At 33.2% G+C, this 23,490-nt stretch overlaps 1 protein-coding gene across 1 annotated transcript; it reads right to left on the bottom strand.

Annotated features, from left to right (window-relative positions):
• Positions 1-550: 550 nt before the first annotated feature.
• LOC6643747 (embryonic polarity protein dorsal) lies at positions 551-22,758 on the bottom strand. Its single transcript, XM_002067099.4, has 5 exons — positions 22,652-22,758; positions 4,718-4,790; positions 3,244-3,777; positions 2,795-3,177; positions 551-2,731 (listed from the first exon to the last, which is right to left on the bottom strand). The coding sequence occupies exons 2-5, from the start codon at positions 4,746-4,748 to the stop codon at positions 755-757; spliced, it is 2,925 nt and encodes a 974-aa protein (XP_002067135.2). The 5' UTR covers positions 4,749-4,790; positions 22,652-22,758; the 3' UTR covers positions 551-754.
• Between the last annotated feature and the right edge of the window lie 732 nt (positions 22,759-23,490).

Raw genomic sequence — 23,490 nt, 5'->3', positions numbered from 1 at the left:
TTTATTCATCAAATCGAATTACATATGAATTTGTGTAGATGTAAATGTTTAAATTTTGTTTTTCTCATGTATATAAATTTTTTTGTTTTGTATCTTCTTTTCTTTTTGTTCAACTTGCCAACTACAAATAAACCTAAACTTGCCAAAAATGATTAATAAATCAATTTGGATTTTTGGGATAATACCAAAAAAAAAAACAATCTTTGGTCCACAAGGATTTCTCTAATAATCAACAACTATCAGATGTATGTGTATGGGGTGTATATGTGTGTGTGTGTGTTTTAAGGTACATGTTCCAAGGATCACTCATATATATATATATATATATATATATCTTTGATGGGTTACAATTCATGAAATGTACTTAGTAAATTGTGAAATCGAGAGAACCCAACACCAGGGAAAATATATATATTGAAGAAAACTTACTGAAGGATTTATATTGTTTTGGATTCTGTGGGAATATATCAGAGGACATTAGTTTGCGCTTAACACTTTCAACGGCTTTGCGAGCCTCAAGACGACGTTGCTGAGATAAAGATTCTAAAATATAGAGATATCGTGTCAAGATTAGAAATAATCTGTGCATAATATGTATATATATGGTGTGTGTGTGTATACATAGATTATCATATAATACTGAAAAAAACATAATAGAAACGACTAGAAGAAAGTGGTATGTGGCCTAGCTATATAAATACTATAAGTAAGTTTTTTTTGTGTTATTCCTGTAAATGAAAGTGTCCCCAGTGGCTTAATCAGTTAGCCCATTGGCCTCGGCAAGACGCCTGGCTATTTCATCGGCACTCAAGTACTCGGCTGTCTCTACCTCACCACCAGCTTGCTGATCATCTCCATTGCCGAATGGTGGCTCTGGCGATTTGCTCGTATACAATGCGAAATGTTCGGCTTCGGATAAATCCACACTGGGATCCAATACAACACCGTAGGCTCCTTCGCAGAGATTCTTAATACTCTGACGATCTGCTATGGCCACCAATTCCATATTGCCATCACTAATGGGTATATCGGCCAGCTGGAGAGTGCTCAGTGTCTTGCGGTCTAGGGGTCGACCGTAGCTCAAGGTGCTGGTGGTCGAATAGGTCTCTGGACGGAGTAAACTGTTCTCACTGTCGCCACCCTTGAGGGGTATATGAATGACATCCGCATCCAGATGGGCAGGACGTTTACCCGAAACGCTACTTGAACTACGACCAACAGGACGACCACTACGATTCGTATTGCTGGGCACCTGCATCGATCGCGAGGAGCAGCGATTGGGATCGGCCAGAGAGAAGTGTGTGACACTTGGCTCTCGACTTGTTGTCGGAGTCGTGGCATTGGATGAACCTGCGGCCGACAATTTATTTGAACTATTGCCGGCTTGTGAGTCTTCATCGTCGGTCTTGCTCTTGCGTCGCGAGAAGAAACGTGAAAAGAAACCTTGCCTCTTTTTGGGCGACGCACTGGGAGTAGATGCTGGCAATCGCTTGGTGGGACTCTGATCAGGTGTGCGCATTATGACAATGGGCGAGGGAGTTGTCCGATTGGAACTGACGCTGCCATTGCGCGAACGACTGATTGATATGGAATTGCTGGCATTGCTATGCTCACTCACGCTAAGATCCTGGGAATTGCGTTTGGGTTTCGGTGGCAGAGGAGGCAATCTATTCTCTGGATCGGGTGAGGGAGTGCGCGGTGGCAGCGGTAGCGGTAGCTGTGGTGAGGGAGGTGTTGCCGGTGTCTGGGCTGCATTTACTTTGATGCGCGGTGCCGGTGGATTAGTTAGCACCACCAATTCCTCATCATCCATTTGACTAAACGGATTGGTCACATGATATTGCGGCCCATCCTCTTTGGGTAACTCAATGGGATTATTGTAGGCCATTTTCAGACTAGTATAGGTAGCTGTCTCATCGAAATTCTCATCGATATCCACCGATGCCTGGGCACTGGCCGTTACCAGTTCGGTTTCGGGTAAATCCTTAACAGCCGGATTCTCGAGTGTATCACGACGCGAAGCCTTCTTTTCATTGTCGTCGTCGTCGTTCACTTCTTCATCCAGTTGATTCGTTATGGTGGTATTTGCAGTCATACTGCTAACATTGGTGAAGGCCGTTTGGGCCGTGCTATTCGAGAGACTCTGTGTATCCCCATTCTCCACAGTCAAACTATCGGTTCTCTCGAATTCACTACTCTTCATCCACTCATTGATCTTGTCCACATTACTCAATGCCCTGGGCTGTAATTGCGGATGCTGTAGTATCTCCTCCATGGGCGTCGATGTCTGGGTACAATCATCGGCCAATTGGGGCAACAATTGTGGCACCTCCAGTTCAATTTCCATATCTGGCTCTGGTTCATTATCATTATCCAGGCCATCGGTATACTCTGTAACCGTGGCCTCACCCTCATTGGATTCGCCACGATGTTGGAATTGCAATTTCTTAACCGCAATCTCGAACTCATTCAGAGTACCCGAACTCTGTTGCTCATCCGAGGACACTGTATTATTCTCATCCTCATTTAGATCTACCGGAGGACATGAGTATTTCGTAGCCGTTGTCTCACTATCTAGCGATAATATTTGCTGGAACACATCCATGTCCTGCTTACGTTTCAATTTACGCTGAAGTCGAGCAAATGTTAGCATACCTGGATTTGGATAATACTCGAAATGCAAAGCGGCGCTGGTGGCTCTATCCGATGGACGTACCAACTGAAGTTCAACCTGCATAGATGGACAAAAGGGACATTGAATCAATAGTTTGGTTATGTTTTATGTCTTACTCACATTCACACAGTGTGTTATTTCTGTATTCCGATAACGTGGCGTCTTAAAGGCTATGGCCATTTGTTTAAAGATATCCGTCTGTTGGAATTCAGCGTAGGCTTCCCATACCTCAACCCCATCATCATTTGTCTCAAAGAATCTAATTTGTATATCATCCTTGGCAATTTTCTCACACAGCATGATTATCTCATCCCCTCCACTGACTTTGGCCGCACAGCTGCATAGCCGGGTAATGGTCAACTCATTGCTCTTACCATAAATGGGTGAGGAGACAACTGGATCGAGAGGCACCTTGCTATTGCCCACTGTGATAAAGGCCTGATAGCAGAGACGCAGCTCATACAGATTAATGCTTCCAATGTTGTCTTTATGATCAAATTTAGCTGCAAATAAAATTATGATTATTATTTCAATCCAACATCTATCAAATCTATCCAAGTCATGCTCACCTCGATATGGATCAACATTTCTTTGTTCCCTTTCCAGCAATGAGTTACGCACTTCTGTCTTCTTAACACACTGAATGCCAACTTTCTGCAGGACCAGTCGTCGCTCCTCTGGCGGCAAACGTTTGCTATAGACACCCGATTTACAATTCTCGGCCTCATCCTTACTGACCAGCCAATGGGGATGCTGTCGATAGGGCTCATCTTTCGTAACGCATGAGACAACCACGACCACAGGACCCTTATAGTCGACTATCTCGATGGTGGGAAATGTTTTGCCCGACTCTGGACTGGAATTCATGCCAGCTATGGAGCCGGCAGTACGACCCTCGCATTTATAACGAAATCGAATAATATTATTCGTCGGCTCCTCGACAATGCGAATGCGGGGTCTGGGATTAGCGGTCTGCTGTGGTGTTGGTTGCGGTTGTAATGGCATATGCGATGGCAGCACTGGCAGCGAGGTGGACTGTGGGAATACCTGCGGCATGTTGTTCACTCCGTTCGCCCCCTCAAAGCTAGCGTTGATAATATCCTCTAGAGGTGGGGCGAAGAATGAAGTGAAGAAAGTAAAAGACAAGTAAGCCAAATGAAATGCAAAAATCAATAGCTAAGATTACAGTGGTTAAATACCAATATAATGGAATACATTAGGCGTTTAAAGCCTTTTCCCATTACATACTAATTATATATACTTATATATTGATATTTATTCTCATTACAATATTTGATTTTCCTAATAGGTAGGTTAACTATTTCAACTTTCAACCACTGTGCCATGTCAATTTCCTTGAATGCCTGAAACAATTTTCGCAAAAATGCGCGTGTACATAGATAATTTCGTATCTGGAAGATACACGTCCCATTTACTGAATATGAATTATGCATATGTAGATGGCATTAAATTGTTGTACTGAGCCATTTATCAAATCTATTGTTATTTCCTAGAACATATCAAGGGCGAAGCCAAAGACTTCTTCTCCTTCTTCTTCTTGGACTTGTTATTACCAGATGTCGACGAATTTGCCAATGACTGACGTCAAAAAAAAAAAAAAAGCCAACAAAAAAACCAAATATGTAAGGCAAAAAGTTCCTCAATTTCATTTGGGCCACTATATTCTGTTTTGACTTGTTTTCCCCTTGCGGCTTATTTGTTGGCCAAAAATACCAACTATGTACATATTACCAATGCCGCAATTGTTCTTCGTTTTCAGATTGTCTGTGTCTGTCTTGTGGCCACTAAAAATTCCACAGCATTAACTGAAATCTGTTTGGCCAGGCCTAATTAAATGTACTGTCGATTGACTTATTGTGGCAGATTATTCATTAGCCAAACTCATTTGGCCTGGTTAGTTGGTTTCTGATTCAAGTTTTTTTGGGGATTAATTAGCTTTTTTAGTATTTTTTTTTTTTTTATTTATGCCATAATTGTTATTGTGAGGTTTATTAATTACTTCGATATCATGTTTATACATACGTAAATCGCCAAAGAGCTCCTCCTCAGCCATTTGTTTTATGTTGCTATTGTTGCTTCTATTGATGCTGATTGCCTGCAAATTAAAAAAGGAAAAAAAAAACATAATGATAGATTAGCATATAAACCATTTTATATAATAACCAAACATGTAGATACAATTATGACAGCATTCATATCACTGAGAAAATCGATTGCGATTGATTGCGTTTTATGAAATACAAAAAGTGTCAAAGTTTCACTTGATATATAAGTGATTGAATTTTTCAACAAACGCCCGCGAAATTCGAGTATAAACATAAAAAATTTATGACTCCCAGGTCTAACAAGTGAGGACATATGTAAAGGCTGAAATTTGTGCACAACCTTGAGAAAATGTTTCAAGACTTAAGGTATGGGACTTTATGTTTTTATAATAATATATTTATGAGCCTGCTCATTCGAAATTTGACATAAACACTTAAATAGCAAAACGATTGGCAAACCATTTTTAGTCAATGCAAAACCTAAGAAACTTCTTTCCCAAAGACTGGATGGATGTTGGATTTAAGTCCTTAGGTTAATAGTTTGCTATAATAGCCTCTACTTAGTAATAACAATAATTATACCATACACCCATAGGGTGAAATGGTATATTAAAGTCGCCAAAATGTATGTAACAGGCAGAAGGAAGCATCTCCGACCCCACAAAGTATATATATTCTTGATCAGGATCAAAAACTGAGTCGATCTAGCCATGTCCGTCTGTCCGTCCGTCCGTCCGTCCGTCCGTCCGTCCGTCCGTCCGTCCGTCCGTATGAACACCTAGATCTCGGAGACTATAAGAGCTAGCGCCACCAAATTTGGTATGCAGTCTCGTGTAGTATGTACGCTTATCGAGTTTGTTTCAAATTTTTGCCACGCCCCCTTCCGCCCCCAGAATTTACATAAAACTGTTTTTCTTAAAAAGTATAGCAGATAGAAACATCAAATTTAGTTTATATACTCGTTTAGTTAGCGCGCAGAAAATAATTGTTCCAACTTTTTGACACGCCCCCTTCCGCCTCCGGAATTTACATAACTCTGATTTTCTTAAAAACTATGACAGCTACCGACATTAAATTTGGTATGTAAGTTAGCTTAATAGACGCGCAGATATTGACTATTTAAAAATTATGCCACGCCCATTTCCGCCCCCGAAAATTAAACAAAACTGATTTTCTCGAAAACTAACAAAGCTAAAGTCACCAAATTTAGTATGTATATTGGCTTAGTATGCGCGCAGAACACATATATTTTAATATGTTGCCACGCCCACTTCCGCCTCCATAATTTAGAAAAAACCGATTAGCTTTTGCAATTTTTTGACCATCGCGATCAAATTTGGCAGACTAATAAATCTTATCTATTTCTATCAAACTACCAAATTTGATTGAAATCGGACTAGAAACGTACAAAATATACGTATGAACGTATTTTGCTACGCGATCCATAAGGGCAGAATTGGCCGTTGGCTAGTGGCGGCGCTAGAGTGCTTGTGTGTTTGTAGAGTGAGCGAGATTACAAATGGTATGAGGCATGTTAAAACAATTTAGTAGACATACATTTGGTTTTCGATATTTTAAATATTTGTTTCACCTGGTGTATGGTATACCCAAGTCGGCGAGACGACTTACTTACTTCATTTTAAATACAGTCTTTCGTTGTATAAAAAAAATATTTTTACACTAAGCTACTGACTGAAGACTTTCACCTAAAATATTCTTTCGTAGGGGTGACTTCTATTTTCTATACAATTTGTTGTAATTCGCAATTAGTTTTAGCCTTGAGGTACATATGTAAGTAATAGGGTAAAAGCTTGATAATGAGAGAACTTTTCAGTAATAAACAACCAACTATACATTTATGATAGTTAACTTTTTTCAAACTTAACATTCTTTGGGAAAATGTTGAACTGACATGACAACAATGACTAAAAATTGTTGCTAAGATGTGTTTAGATTACAGGACCTTAGAATGATTTATTTGCATAACTTCTATAGAAAACTTGTTAAACTAAAGCCTCTCAAAGAAGAAACCAAGCAAGTCCTTAAATTAGTTATAATTTTGAATGCCCAGAAGAAGAAGAATAAGTGACGATACAAGCCGCGCAGGGGGGGGCCTGCAGTAATCCAAGAACCTAAATATAAGTTACAAAGAAAGCACTTTCCAATGTAAAAGGTTTGGTCAAAAATCATTTGCAAATTTTTAATTTTCAAACATAAATTTTTGGTCAATCTGGCTTTTACAATCCGTATTTGGCGGATTTCTAAACGACCTTCAAAATTTTATATATCAATTAAATCTAAATTAAGTATATGCTCTCATTAAGTTAAAGTTTTGGAAAAATTAATTTCAACATCACGATAACAAATTAGTTTGCAGATTTTAATACAATTTAAAAGTCAATATTCCAATGTTAAAATAGGGGCATGAATTTCTTAAATATTAAAAAAAATAATTTAAATTAGAGCTTCATAAAAATAAGAATTATTGGAATAATTTGCTCTTTATTAACATTTTTTTTGTCTTGCTGGAAAATATAACTTGAAAATTCGCGTGGCTTACATGCTAATTCAAAATTAAACTTAAAAGCATTAAAATGAGATTCCAAAAGATTCTAAAATTGTTTGAAATTTGGAAAAGTTAGAAAGTCGCAAAGTTAGCCGTTACTAAGAATTTCCCGAATTCAACAGAACTGTATTTAAAATAAATTCTAATTCATTAAATCAACATTTGAGAGATTAGAAATCTTTGATCTAGAATCTGTCAATCCTGCTATATGGCTAATTCGGCACTGCTAAGAATCCAAATAGAGCCATGGAATTTCCGTTTAATCGAACAATAAGATTAACAAAACTGATCATTTTTTGTTTTGGTACTTATATACTAAGTATAACAGACCAGAAGTACATGCCCCTTTAAACTATAAACGTTGAGATTTATGCAACTAACCATTTCGATTAAACTCTTTTTTTTTTTTTTTTTTAGAAAAGCCCGAAATGTTTTAATTGTAAATTCATGTCACTCTTTCATCATGAGGGGATCTCCCAGTAGAACTCGTTTTTGCTTTTTTTGGTTGATAATTAACAAACTTATGCGTTTTAAAAATATTCTACACAAATTTTATTAGATTGTCCCCTTATCAGACAATTTGGTCAATTGGCGACAAAATGCAAACAGGTACAAAATATTACCAAACTGACGAAATTCTAGTCTGATTTTTTGATTAGTTTCAAGTATTTTCGGAAAATCATTCTACCTAGAATAGTCATAAATTAAACTAAATCAAGTGTTAAGTGGTTGTGGGATTTTGTACTTCCCATATGAAAACAAAAACCAAAACTAGAAACTGGTACAAAAAAAAACAAGAAATTGATTATTGAAAATTTCAAACATTCTGATAGTGTAGACTAATCGCAACTGATAATGAACCAATAAGGTGTGTTTTAGGAAATTCAGAAAAATTGACCCCAGGGCTGCCATTGATGATAAGCTTATCAATTGGAACAAATTTACAATATATGATTCCGGCTTCTATTTCAAAAGTGAATGCATACTTATATGTATAATAAGTACTTGAGTAAAAGTAGTTGATGTGCATTTCAATGATAAAATATTGAACTTAAAGTTCGTTGAATTACTTGTTTAATAAGGCGTGTCTAAGCAATTTTTTCTCAGTATTTACTACCCTAACATTCCATTTGAGGAACTTGCTTTTTTATGCACATACATATTATGTATGTACATATATAAAGTCATAAAATGAAATGTGTCTATTTACTCTAATCGCACAATCATCTCAGTTTGTGGTCCTTGCTCTTAAATATATAAATATATGCAAACATATGTACTATATGGCCCCATAATGACTTCCGTTTCGATTTTGTTTATAGTTTACTTATAGCATTTTATGCACAAACAAACCGGTTACTTACACACTGATCAAGGTTATCATTTCGGTTAACTAGTAATGTATATTTAATACTAATACCAGGCGCCAACTGGCACACACACACACACACATACACACAGACAATACGAATGTCCGCATTTACATTTTCCGCACATAATTCAACTTTTTAAGAAAACACTTTCAGACATAGCAGTGGAAAAGTGAAAAGGTCGCATTCCTTTAACAAGATTCGAATAGTGTATACTCTTAGGAAGCTTGCATTATAAATTATTTGTGTAATCATTTACTTTTACTTTTTTTTCCTTGTTAGGTTCTAAATTAGGAGAAGATTGAATAAATACAATACAAAAATTCATAAACTACATTAATACAAATTTCTTAATATTTCAAATGTTATTTGATTCCAGCAAAATTGAACTCTTAGGTGAAAGAAAGAAAAGATTAGATACAAAATATCAGTTTGTCACATTTACAAGAATTCTTTTTTTTTTCTTTTGAATTTTGTATCTATTAAAATCATAGCCGACTTAACTAAATATCCAACATATATCGTTAATTTTATATTTGGTAATAAACAATGTCTTCACAAGTAACTAATTGCATCTCTCCATCTCTGACAAAGTTTCTAGATATAAAGAGACATTCTTAACTAATAAGTAAATAACTATTTCTAGAAACTTGTCTGCTTATTATAGAAGATTGGGATTAAAATAAAGGTAATAAATAGATAGAAAGACCTTTGTTGGTCTAGAAATTGTTGATACCTGTTTAAAAATCAATTTAAAGCTATAAATATTAAACTCAAATTTTCGGCTAACATATCCCGAAGTTATAACGATATGGGCAACTATCCAGAAAAGTTAACCAAGAGCAAAAATTTCAAAAATAGATACATGCTTTTGTTTTTTTTTTTGGTTTTTTTCATAAAGAATCCATCAATTTAATTTTTAAAACCTCTTCTAGTCACTAAATTTACTTTTAAATTAGTAACATGAGAGACTGGTTGTAATAGAGTCTTTAGAAACGTTTACAATAGAACTATTATTTTGAAATATTTTATGTTTTTATTTATTGATTTTTAACTTTGTTTGAGGTAATTTAATTTTACTTTCATATTCAATTTCAGTTACAAAAAATCGGTCTTTTATCTTCTTTGATCTCATATCGTTTGTATGGATTTCAGCGATGATAGCTTCTGAGATATATATGTAAGAGATAGACAATTGATATAACTCATGCGTTAATTTCTTTAAAATATATCTATGATGAATAATCTGACATGATGTGCTATTTGGTAGAAATATCATAAGGAATTTAATGTTCTCGTTCATATCCCAGTTTCATTCCTCAATAGCAAAATGTACCATATGGTAAGTGTATTTAAAATCTTACAGACCAGTTTGGATCACACATATTGAACTTACACATACATTCACACATGCAGCCCACACGACTTTAGGCCTTTAGAGCCTATTCTACTTATTTGTCTTACATGCTGAAAGTTGGCGTCACACACACAGACACTTATTGACAGACACACACACACACACACATGGGCATGGGAAAAATTTGCATATGTTAATTTTGTTTACATTTATAACATTGCAAAAACAATTTGTAAGGCACTTTTATACCCAGTATTAACAAATTCCAAAGAGTATATTGAGCTAAAAAAAAAGTGCAGTAGACAAAGAATGCTTTTTGTAATTAAAGAAGATTTAAATGTAAAAGCCAGGACTGCACTTACTGACAATTGTAAATTCTTATTTTTGCATACATTAAATAAAACCACAATTATGAATCGATTAAATAATGTTTAACAATTTCATAGGAGCAAGGAAAAAGTGTCTTAAATTGCAGAAACTTTCTTTGAGTCTTAACATTTCAATGGATCCTTTAATAACGTTTAATTTCAATCTGAGTTTAAGCAAGGCGAATATCAACCAAAAGGATAATGCCTAAAAATATTATTGTAGGTACTTGAAATTTAATTTTATAACTTTTTATACTTTCCTTGCAATTATAAAAAACAATTGGAAACATAAAATATATTTTAAAATATTTTGACCATTTTTATTACTTTGAATTCCAAATGAAGAATTGGATATTATTTTTTTGACAAATGAAATTTGTTGTTTCTGATTTACATCTGTAATTTGACGTTCTTTTCAGGTCCTGACGCATTGAAAATCCAGCCCTTTTAAAATTAATATTTACTGGCAAATATTTAATGATAATATTGATATAGTATATGTAGCTGATAGCTATTTAATTAATAAAGTCTTCTTTATATAAAGTAATAAACAACTAGATGTAGGTAGATTGAGGTACAAACTGTCTGAGAACTGTCTGAACTGTCTGAACTGTCTGAACTGAGAGATACTTAGAAAGGCTTATATTTAGGCAATTCGCCAAGAAAATGAATTAGCTACTAAGTGAATTAAACAATTTAAAAAAAAATCCTCGTTGTTTTTTTTTAAGATACATATGCTTTAAATATTGTTAAAGACATTTCAAATTTTAAATATATGTATATCTAGTTAGGTAAATGAAGCAAATTATATATTTAACAAATCGTTTGATATCAGCTGTTAATTTCAAAAACATATATTTGATTGTTATGCAATTGACCTATTTATCTTTGACAACGAATCAAATATAAAACATCAAAGACAAAATTTTTACTTTGAAACGTTTCTGGAAGGTATTTCAGAAGAAGGTTTCTAACCAATAACGGTATTAATGAGGTGAAAACAGACTCAATCCAGATTTGAGCTGGGTGTAGCAAAGTCGATGTAACAATTCAATATATGTATGTATGTTATGTATGTATCTTCTTCATTTTTTTTTTTTTTTCTTTGCCTTTGCTTCTTTTGCAATTCACACCACAGACAACGGACGCATCCTACTGTTTTTGTTTACCGACCCACACGTTTCATGGGTCTACTTTGTCCATTCCCATCCGTATCTCAAGCCGACCGTTCTAGAGCTATGTGCCGCATCCCTCCTCCTCTTACTCCTCCACCCGGTTCGAGTGTCGAACATCTGAACTGTGTAATAAGTAAAATGTGGGTCGCTGCTTTTGCCCTTGATGTGTAAGTAAGCAACGAACCAGCTCTGTCCCAGTTTCCGAGTATCCCGGTATCCCAGAATTTTACCAATGACAAACAGGAGGAAGTTTTAAGTATGTAGATGCCGCCCGGCTCAGCTTTTGTTCACTCGCTAATAACACTGAGCAACAGAATAAGGGATTGTGTTTATTTTTTTTTTGTTTCGTGGAAGGAGAATCGGAAAGGACACAGCCGTTTTTTCTTCTCCTTTTTTTTTGGCTATTGTTAGGGTCATTACCAGGCGAATGCCCAAAAATGAGGTAAATTATTTTTCCTTGTCATCCATTTAGCTGTGGTAACCGTGTGATAAGAATAACCGGAAGATATTAAAGCACAATTTATGCATACATAAATGATGTTGATAAATGAAATATGTATGGGTAATATATATATGTACGTACATACATATTTATGAATGAAAAATAACGACAAATTTATCACCATCAATTTTATGTTGCAATTTAAGCCTTGCTTTAGTTACTGTCCATTTAATTAATACATAAAGGTTGATATTAATTTTATTTGAAATCTTTATAAATACAATTTAAGAATTTAAATAAATTAGAAAATATTTCTTGTGATTTGTCAATCTTATTGTCTTTAACAATATTTAACTATCAGACTCTTTGGTTTTTAGTTTCCGTAACAGCAAATTCTAAAGGCTTCGTATTTTGCTTTAGAATTGTTAATCAGATATGAGATAAAAGTAAGTTCTTTATGTTTAAATTCTATTAGGCTAATTGACTTAGAATCAACTGCTTTTCTGTGCCATGAAAATGTATTTGGGTCAATTTGAATTGACCAAAAACCTTTTCAAATGAACGCATGAGAAACATCATTGGATATATACATACATAACAAATCAAAGACAATCAAAAGATTTGAGTGTCAATTGAGTGTTCATTAAATAGGAGATTTGAATTTAATGCTTTATATTTATAATAGGTATATGTTTATAGATAACTGAAAAACTGTAATGACCGGGTTCCAAAGGAATGGATATACCACCTTACTTTAGGTTCTTGGTCTTGCCTTGAGCAATTCATGGGCAAAAATCTTTGTTGAATAAAAATGTTATCTTTTGGTTTTGTTTCGTTTTGTGATAGAAAGTAAACATGCAAACATTAACTTCTAAAATTAAGTGAAAAAACACTCGCCTAAGAGATTCAATAACTTCTACTGAGAGACTATTAGTTGGCATGTTGTCCCACGAACTTAGGCGGAGATTCCTAAATAAACCCAAAAATTTATACTGCATTTTGAAGCGTCTACTTTGTTAGAAACTATCAGAAGAAAAATTTTCTCGATTTAAATACTTTTATCTAATGCCAAACTTATAAGAACTTATAAGGCACATAGGCAGGAAAATTTGGTTTAAACTTTGGCGAAATACATTATATTTAACGAACAAAGTGTCTTGTGAATGCTAAAATTCATTATCATATCATGGCTTTTAAGTCTTTTATTTTTAGTGTATACAAAATATAAACAGGTTGATCTTGAATTATTTCAGAAGTCAGAAGTTAAAGGACTTCCTAGAACTTTCATTTGAAGTAATATATTCCTTAAAGGAAGTTAGATGAAACCAAACCAGCTTTGGTTGGCATTCTTACGGAACCTTTAAAAAGCGACGCCTAGCAATCTTCAAAAACAAAAAGTCCTTTAAGTGGAAGGCCAAGGGCCCTTATGTGTCTACATAAAATGGCCAAAGTAAATAATTTTTCAAATTTTTTTTCTTTTCATTTTTTGTACAAGCAGAATTTGTTATGCTTTGTTAAACAGGAGTGGCTATTATTAATATTTTGCTTGGTAGTCAGTGTAATTTTTATATTTAATTAAATGCTTAAACTCAACTCTGAACTCTCAAAAGCTTTAAAATTGCGCAATTGCTTGGCTTGGCTCGGAGACACCCCACTTCCCCTCCCTTCGCCTTCTGCGATTCTGGCTAGGTAGCAGATATGTATAGATAGATAGATCTCTGGGTGAAAGCATAATTTAAGCTGCCTAATACTTTAAGACAGCCTCTGGTGTGTGTGTGTGTGTGTGAAAGGCACTCAACAGACGGGCAGAAACACAAAAAAAGAACTCGATGAGATGGGGAAAAACAAATTTAATTCGCATTTAGAAAAGCAAAGGAGCAATTTACTTTTTTTTTTTTGTCATCTTGGGTTTTTTTCTGGTTGGTGACATAAATCAGCGCTACAAATTGATGCGTAAATAAATGCAAAAGGAAGACCAAAGGGATGTTGGTTTTTGTGTGTTTTTTTTTTCTGGGGACAAAACAACCCAGCAACAACAAAAATGTTAATTAAATATTGTCAAAAATAGAAACGGTAATAGAAATGGTAAATCAATGGAAAGAGAAGAAGTTGTCTCCGTTGCGGTTTCAAGTTACATCAAAGTTTTGAATTACTTTCGACCATGTCGAAAATTGTACGTTTTTCTATTGTACATGGGGGACATCCATACATACATACATACATATGTATGTATGTATGTTTATACATATGTGTCATGGCCCAGTAGCACTAGAGCTTGTCACGTGCTCAATCGATTGGAAAATCGCGTTCTGAAGCGAAAATAAACACAGCTAAATAGAGAAAATGAAAGCTGCGATGGCTCCCAATAACCCAGACTGTTGGTAATCATCAATGGACTACCAAATAGCAGGCGACATCACCCGAAAAAAAAACCAGAAGCACCGTCTTACACATGCCATATAATACTCTATTTTCCACCTACATACATCAATGATGGCCTAATCACAGTCGAACACAAAACACTCCCACAAACGAATATTAGAGATGACAGCGGCACTAGAAAAACACCTGGGGAAATACTTTGTTTATAAAAAATATTATTTCAATACGTTACCATTTAAACACTTAAAATATACCGCACCTAATCAGTAAATCTTTCAAAAACTTGGAAACTTTACTCTCAACTATGGTTATGGTCTTTGAATATGTATTCAATTGAATGATGTTTAGACACCTAGTCATTCTAAGAAAGTCAAGTACTGAGTATTCATACTTTAATGAATAAAAGAGTAAGCTTAATCTATTCACTTTGTTCACTTTGATTGATTCTAAAGAGAGTTGTCTCTCTCTTAGAGTAGTCATAGTATTCAAAACATTTAATATTTTATGATTACTTTGAGTATTCATCGATGAATATACTGTATCATTATTTAAATGAAGTTTTTTCAATTTTTATCACCTAATAAATGCATGAATGTATTCGTCATTGAGTCTTTGTACTCTGAGTATTTACAGTATTTTGAATATTCATACTTTGGAATCCTCAGTAGGCTTCAGTCATCCATAAACCAAATGGCTTTTGGAACTAGTTTGACTACTATGTCAGCATTTCTTCTTACTCAATTCGTTTCAAATTTCATTCATCGATTTCATTCATTCGGCAACTGAATGTTCCAAATGTCGAATTTAATGTAAAAGCTCTCGTTAAAGTTCTAAATACATTACACAAATACAATCAACATTTTATTTAACTTACATATTACAAAAAGTAATTTCCAGAGTCTATACATTATGACACACTGTTTATTTAAAGCTTTTATTTTATTTGATACTTTAATAATGACAGAGATAGTGCGTCACAATCTTATCAAGTTGAATAGAATAAAAGATATTAATTATGACATACTTAGTAATATTATATTACTTTTGATTAACATTTTTTAACTATTTTGATTATAAATCTTTCGAAATTGTTTGACGTCAGTTCGAACTTTGTAACACAAATCAAAAACCCTTAATATTAATTAATATTGATATTTGTGCATAAACTACAATATATGAATATGTACTTAATTATATTAATAAATTTATTAACTCATAAGTAAGTTATAATTATTTTGTGGAATTGACTATGAGTCACGTAGACATCTCTAAGTAACTGGCAATTTGGTTGGTCTCTTAAAAAAAGTTCTACATCAAACACAGACACGGAACTTCGAGTTCTCGTGTCTCCCCGCCCAACCACCCAACCGCTCTGCCTAACCGTAGTCCTATTCCCCATTCTCCGTTCTCCATTCACAACAAAACCCATTTGCACCTCAAGTGCTTAAGCTGACATGTGCGTGCCTCTGATTCCTATTCTGACTCTCTTTCTATGTTTGTGTTTGTGCTGAGTGTGGCAATGCATTAAAGGCCACACACACACTCTCACATGTGTATATGTATTTGCAGGAAAATCAAAATTAAAATCCAACCACTCAAATATCTATGTATATGCCGCAAACTTTTCTAATTTTTTTTTTGCCTGTCACAAAAATTTGTCATAAAGTTTTTGTCTCTCTCTTTCTCTCTCTTTGATATTAAGTGCTTTGAAAAGTAAAATCAATATAGAAAAAAAAATAATAATATGATTATGTTAGAAAATTTTGGCATATATGGCAAGTCTAGTTTTCTTATTGTTAGTGGAAAAAAACAATTTTTCCTTAGACGATTGCTAATGACTTGAAGAAAAACACGCATACGTCACGTTGTACGCTATGAAAATTGATTGTAAAATTGGAAAATTCAATTCCATTTTCTTGGCCTCTTCTTCTTCTTTGCCGCTGGCACATTGAATTGATGAAATCGTGAAAAGTTTTATCGCAAAATAATTAAATGCCGCGGTTTGGCCACTTTTGCCAGTTTCCATTTCCTTTTTCGCCTATTTTCCATTAGAATGAAAATTTTGTTCTTTTCTTTTTTTTTTTTTTGGGCTGGTCTGTCTGGCGTTTTTCTAAATACTTTTGGCTTTTACTTTTATTTTATACAATTTTCTATACGTTTGGTCAGATTTTTTTTGTAATTTTTCTCGCAGAAGCATTATTTACTTGAAAAAATTGTTCTTTTGATTTGGTTTGGTGAGTAGAGCTGAGGGGTGGGGCGGGGAGAGGAGAGGGAGGGAAGACATGAAAATCGATTTCATGTTAATTGTGTTTGATGTGCCGTGGCTCTGTCTTGGTCTTGTTTAATTTATGCTGATGAATAGAAGCCAAAAAGTGGCCGGAATAGATTTTGTTCTCTCTCTTCCTCTCTCATGCTCTCACTCGTTTTGACTGCTCTCTTTCTCGTGAAAATTAATAGCTTTTTAATTAGTTAAACACATTAACAGTTTTCACATTGCACACAGAATTCCAACAAACAGACAAAACCGGAAAAATTCGCCACACATTTTGCTTTCAATTTGTTTTTTCAGTATATTGAATTGTACAATATTATTTTGTATATGGCACGAACAAGCTGTAATGTTCATATAAAATGCAATAAATTGAGTCATTTCAAGGCAGTATATAGATACATATATGCACATGGAGAGAATGAGAAATGGGTCTTCTCTTTTTTTCTCTGCACTATTAGGCGCAAAGTGTAAGTAATTTAAAGCTTCCTCCTATCTTATTTTGGGTTGGGTGGCGATGTCTGAACTAATTAAATAACAATTTGACTCTAACGCAAACTGTTAGCGCAATCAATAAAACCATGGCAAAAAGGTTCCAAATGGAAAATTATATTTTCTGATATTATTAAATAAGAAAGGTCAAAAGGGAATGTGCAAATTGAATTTTGCTATTTTAATTCGATTAAATGATATTGTTTAATGTTTTATGTAGCTTATATTTAGATTTATTTATCAATATTGTAAGAAGTGAGCAAGAGAGAATATAGTGTGATAAAACTATATACATACATACATATATATTTATATGTATGTATTTAAGTGAGAATCTAAGTGGACTTATTTTTTCTTATCTTGTTTTCAAAAGTATAAAAATAGACCAAAATTGGCAAAACAAAAAATTTATTTTTAAATGGATTTAAAACCAAAATTCATCAGCATATATGGATGGACGTTTTGCTAATTAAATTATTTACGTTTTTAAAATTATTAAGCCTTTTAACAATAGGTTAGGTTGGCATATGGGGCGTAGTTGTTGACTGACACACTTAAGCCAACAATAACGTATACGCATAGTGTGCCAGCAAACCTACTGACATACAGGCTAATATTTCGATAATTATAATTATCTACTTAATGGGCTCCAACAATCAGGAAATTTATATGTCTCATATTTCATATGTAAATACATACATAAGCGAAAAATCTGATAAAAATAGGAAACAATTATTCGTTAATCCACAATCTTTTTAAATTATCCCTGATGGAACTTCATCTACATTGGGGTTTGAAATGGAGAAAAATATCCAAGGACTGGCAGTTCCTGATGAAATAGGAGAAAATCCTTAAAGGTCAAACACGAAAAATTATTAAAATCGCATATACATACATATATAGCTTAGCCATTTTCCATCCAATATCTACATAAAATACTTCATTCGACTGGTAATTATCGATACTTTCTTATGCAGCAACAATAAATTATCACCAATATAAGTTAGATTTCAAGTTTTTTTTAGAAGTTTTTTAGGTTTTAGAGGAATAATCAATACATAAAAAAACAGGACTATTTTTCGTCTATACAAAAAAAAAAAAAATAATAAAAAAAGGCTTACTTGTTCATAAAGATTTAAGATGGTAGCTCAAACTGATTCGAAAAAAACTGAGTGCAGATTCGCGATCAGCACACTCAAATTATTAAATAACAGCAGGAAAATAAAAAACAATTGCAATTTTGTTGTCCTGTGTTATTTTATAAAAATAAATGCTTTCAGAAGTTGAAAACTTACTCTTTTCAGGTGAACGAACATTTAAAATAAAAACAAAAATTGGATTGCACAAGAAAACGAAAAAATTAAAGTTTTGTTATTGATTAATTGTTAATTGTTGACTTTTGCGAAAAAAAAGGAAGTTGAGTCCTTTGTTATTGCAGTTTTCAAATCGTTGAATACAGACGAAAAGAAAGAAACTAAACATAGTTTATTCAGAATCAAAAACATTCGCATTCCATTAGTGACTTCTGTTTACAACATTAGAAATAAAAATTATCCTTTTTCTAGAACATTTTGAATGGATAATTTTGTTATTGAATTGTACACTACTTTATCTAGTTTTAACAGGTTTTTTCTTACATTTGTTTATTTTTGTTCGATTTCGGCTTTTGTAGTTCACATTTGTTCTTTGGCACAGCATTTAATTTCCCATAACCTGATGCCTTCTTCTTGGCCATTGAAATGGCAAAATTATAGCCAGATCTGATTCATATATACATACAGAAACACAAATACACACACACACACGCTTGCTTGGGTTGTGCGTGTGGAACCAAAAGGTGTGAAATTCAGTGTTTTGTTTGTTTGCTTTCGTCAATTACTAAAAACAATTTCATTTGGTTTTTTCGCCTATTTTACCATTGATTCGAATGCAAATTGCTCACATAACAATCAGACGAAGTTTCTTTACCCTTACAGAAATTGAGAATTATACACTAAAAGCCTTGATTTACCTTAATTTTTTGCACAACTTATTAAACTTAGTTTGGCATCAGATGATTATTTATTAATGATCCATTAACCAGAATTCTCACGGCACAACAGAAACTTGGCTCATGGGAAATGTACTCTCCCTCTGTATTTCTATCTCCTTCTCTTTGTTGTCTCTATCTCAGTCTCTATCTCTTGGCCATTATTGGCGAACGTATATACCCTGGTGCCAGGGTAAGCAAATACAAGTTAGGTCAGATGAATCGATATATTTAAGTTAGTTTGACCCTGACTATGGATAGAGCCGAATGGGTGGAAGTGGGAGGCAGAGGGCGGGCATTTAGAATATATTTAGAAACTATAGCATTTTTTTTGGTTTTCCTTATTTTTTCTTTTGCTTTTCGTCTTTTGTTTAACTTGAAAGTCTTTAAGACTTTATTGAATTTTTGTTGGTGGCTTTCAATTGCAGTCGCTAAATGTTTATCAGAGGCCTTTGATTACAAATGAAATAAACGAAATATTCCAGATGCCGTGGCAAAATTTTTATAAACTTTTCGTCAATTTCTTCTTGTTTTTTTTTTGCTTTTCTGTTCACTTGTAAAAATATTTACAAATTTCTTATCTAAATATTTGCATTGTCGAACATGTTTGCGGTTCATTTCGGAAGAACTTACGGATGTCAGTAAAATGTGAAAGAATTCAAATCAAAATGAACTTGAAAACTTGATCGAAACTATATTGTTACGAATTCATTTACAAAGATCTTGTATATAGAATTTTTTTTTTTTTTAATTTATTTTTATACATTATGCTTTAACTGATTACATTTATGAGATTTTTCTTATCGTCTTGTAGAAGGCACAAAAATCAATTGAAAAAACGTGCCACAAATAATGAAATAAAATGTTTAAGTATAATTTTTATATTTCTGTAAATTCACTCTTGGGACATGGGGAAATGAGAAAGAAATAATATATGTATACCTACTTATAAATAATACTTTGACCATAAAACCGGTATGCAAATTATAGTGTAAATTGTTGCGATAATTGTTGTTATACTAATCGCAATAACTACTGCAAAACAATGGCATTTCGAAATGATATGAAAAACTAACTAATAAAATAAATAAAACTTGACTTGCAACTCTTGTTATAAGCTCCCATAAACCCCGCCCCCCTACACATTTGTGTATATGTGTATGTGTATTTTATTTACTTTAGTGGCAGCTGCTGAGATTTATTTTGCATATTTTATAACTACATATATACATATGGTATATACATACATATAGAACCTGCTGCTATATACACTTGAAAAAAAAGAAGAACTAAAATTATAAAATTTTATAATTGTTATGTTCTTTGACCATTTAGAATAATACATCAAAATGATTAAGAGCTAGTCGTAAATTTGCATCTTACATATAAGAGTCAAAAATCAAACAGCTAAAACGTGCCACATTCCGAAAAGAATATATGACGATAACCTCAAGTTTGTTTGTTTGCTGTGGCTTTGTTTGTTTTTATGGGGTACATTGCATATTGCACATATATGTACATATGTACATACATATAGATAGAACATACAAACAACAGGTTTAATGACCATACCACATGTGTTGTGATAGGAACAATAGAGACAAAGTTTAAATGTCAAAGGTTACAGACATGACCACATAATCTATTCATCACATTATTGAAAGTTATTGACCACTATTTCTCAATTAGTTTTTGGAGTCATTAAAGGCATTTAGCTAGCTCCAAATGGATTAGTTTATCTTTAATCTACAACTAGTACTAAAACATCTAGAATCAACACACATACTATATACTAGTGCCATGATTTTCCTTGACATCTTTATATACTCTATTTGTTTCAATAGTCTTTAAATGTAGTACAAAGAAACGGAAATGAATAAATTAAAATAATATTTCGTTTACTTTTTAAATCTATAATAAAAAAATTTAAATCTGTTTATCTGTTTAGATTACGACTTTGTTGAAATTTAAATCAATCTTTCCTTTTTGTTGTCATTAATTAATATTTAAGAGTCAATTAAGATTTAATAGTAATTTAAATAGTTTTTTTGTTGTTTTGGCGACCTTTGTATTGTCTTTAATCTAAAGATGATAAGGTCCATTTTAGTTTATATTCATAATTTTAACTTATTCTTGGAAATCTGATGTAAAACATTGAAAATATGTACCTATATACTTTAAAACGATAGCTTAAGGCCTAGTAGCTATAGCTAGTAAGAAGATTACCCCAATTGGTTTCCCGATGGTCGTTGCTCGACTTTTTTATCAACAAATTTTGACATCTTTCAAAAAGTTTTCAAATATTTTTATATATTCAACAGACAAGTAAATCTGCACAAATGTATTTTGTCTTAGTAGCTTTTAGTAAGTTAATTTTATTAACCATAGTCTGAAATAATATTAGTCTGAATATGTTATATTAAAATTTGTTTGCGCGGCATAAAATGAGTTAAATTAATGGCAGATTAATAATTATGATGAATGAGAGTGATTGAAACCGACAGACTTCTCTATATTGATTCGGATTTTCATACTGATCAGAAATCTATATACTCAATGGGGTCAAAATAGTCTTCTTTACTGCATTAAAAGCATCTGACGAATTTTATTATACCTTGTGTCAGAATTTAAAAAATAATCTTAAAAAAATATTACTATCCACTAAGGACATTAGGCTAATTTCAATATATTTATGAATGAAAATATTGAATCTTAAAGTAATTTAAACCTTTTTTAGCTTTGAGCGAATGCCCATTAGTCACGATGCCAAATTGTTGTTCATATAAAGCCATTGATAATCATTTAAAGAATACATTTACCGGCTTATTCCGGTTTTTGCATTTAATTATGACAAATTAAAATTTGTGTTTTTTTTTGTGTCAAGCAAAGATAAACATGTGAATGAGTAAAAGATATGATTGAGCAGATATACAGTATGTTATAATTATATAAGTACATTGAAGCATAAAGCCATATCCAAAATTCAGTCAAGGAACTACTATAGAATTTTTTTGCTACAATTTTAAAGATTAAAAGTTTCAGAAGCAAGTCAAAACTATTTTCAAACACGAGACAGACAGGAATCAAAATTGTAAATAAATGCCCAACAAATTGCATCCTCATGAAATTTGTGAACTAGTTTTTCTTCAACTCACTAATCTAGTAGTTATTCAATAGAAACCAATTTATCAGAATTTCTATAATCAATTCACCTAAGTCGTTTAATGAATATTTATGCATTATAATTTGCATGGGCGCGTGGCATTTTTTTTTTTTTTTTGTTTTCAAGTTGCAAGTTGAGAGAACTAACTAAACTATTTTCTCAGTGTGTTTGCAATCAGACTTGATTCTTGTCTATATACTTGGTATATTGTATATGTATGTAAAGGGTAGGGGAAGGCAACTTTATAAATTGCGCGTTAGTCTCGTTGAATTTATTGATTTAAGTTAATTCTGCTAACCTTTTATGGCTGCTGTTGTTTCCAAAAAACTTGTTTCAAATCCTTTCCAATAAATATGCTATTAACATATGTTATTTTTTCTCCTTTTTTGATTGATTTTGTATTTTTGGGGTTTGATTTGATTTGCTTGCACTTTTGTTTTGTATGTGACACGTGTGTTTAAACAAATAATTATAATGACACAAACAATTTTAGCAAACAATTTAATTTTTTTTCCTTTTTTTTTTTGAGGTGGGGGTTGGAAATGGTTTATCACTTAAGACTTAGTCACAGACATTAAATTGCGCGCCAATTTTGTTGTTTTGTTGTTGGTGGTTGGTTTTTTGTTTTTTTTAATTTGTTATTGCCGTTGTCTTTCTATCAGACTCGCGTTGTTGTTGTTGTTGTTGTTGCTGCAATCACTTAACTGATTTTATATATTATATCAACTTTTATTGTGGTTGTCCAGGTCGCCAGTTGCCGTCGTCGTCGTCGTCGTCGACAAACCGCTCTCGTGTGACTTGCACAATAAATATATATTTAAGTTTTTTTTTTTTCTGTTTTTTTTGTGTTGTTATTTAGTTGCTGCTATTCAGTTTCAGTCCGTCCGTCGGCTTTGTTGTGTAGGGGGGACTGAATAAAAAACCACGTCTGTCTACCGCCAAGTTAAGTTTGAAACTGAGCGTCAAGTTAGTTGGCTCTCCCACTAGATTGGCTCGGTTTACCCTGCCCTCTCTGATTGTGAATGGTGATTGCAGTTCGGAGCACATATCGAAGCGTTACGCTCACGATCGTCAGTAGCCACAATCCAATCTCAATCCACTCCAAAAAAAAAAAAGAAAAACCAGATACTCTTACAC

Source organism: Drosophila willistoni, assembly GCF_018902025.1.
Source record: "Drosophila willistoni isolate 14030-0811.24 chromosome 2R unlocalized genomic scaffold, UCI_dwil_1.1 Seg167, whole genome shotgun sequence".
In the NCBI taxonomy this organism is placed as follows: domain Eukaryota; kingdom Metazoa; phylum Arthropoda; class Insecta; order Diptera; family Drosophilidae; genus Drosophila; species Drosophila willistoni.
This window is presented reverse-complemented; position numbering and strand designations above follow the sequence as displayed.

What these genes read in the sequence shown, in the direction of transcription:
- LOC6643747 (XM_002067099.4), bottom strand. Translation starts at nt 4,748, where the DNA reads ATGGCTGAGGAGGAGCTCTTTGGCGATTTAC. An exon ending in AAATGTTGATCCATATCGAG is followed by an intron (nt 3,178 to 3,243) that starts GTGAGCATGACT and finishes TTTTATTTGCAG; the next exon opens with CTAAATTTGATCATAAAGAC. An exon ending in AAATAACACACTGTGTGAAT is followed by an intron (nt 2,732 to 2,794) that starts GTGAGTAAGACA and finishes CCATCTATGCAG; the next exon opens with GTTGAACTTCAGTTGGTACG.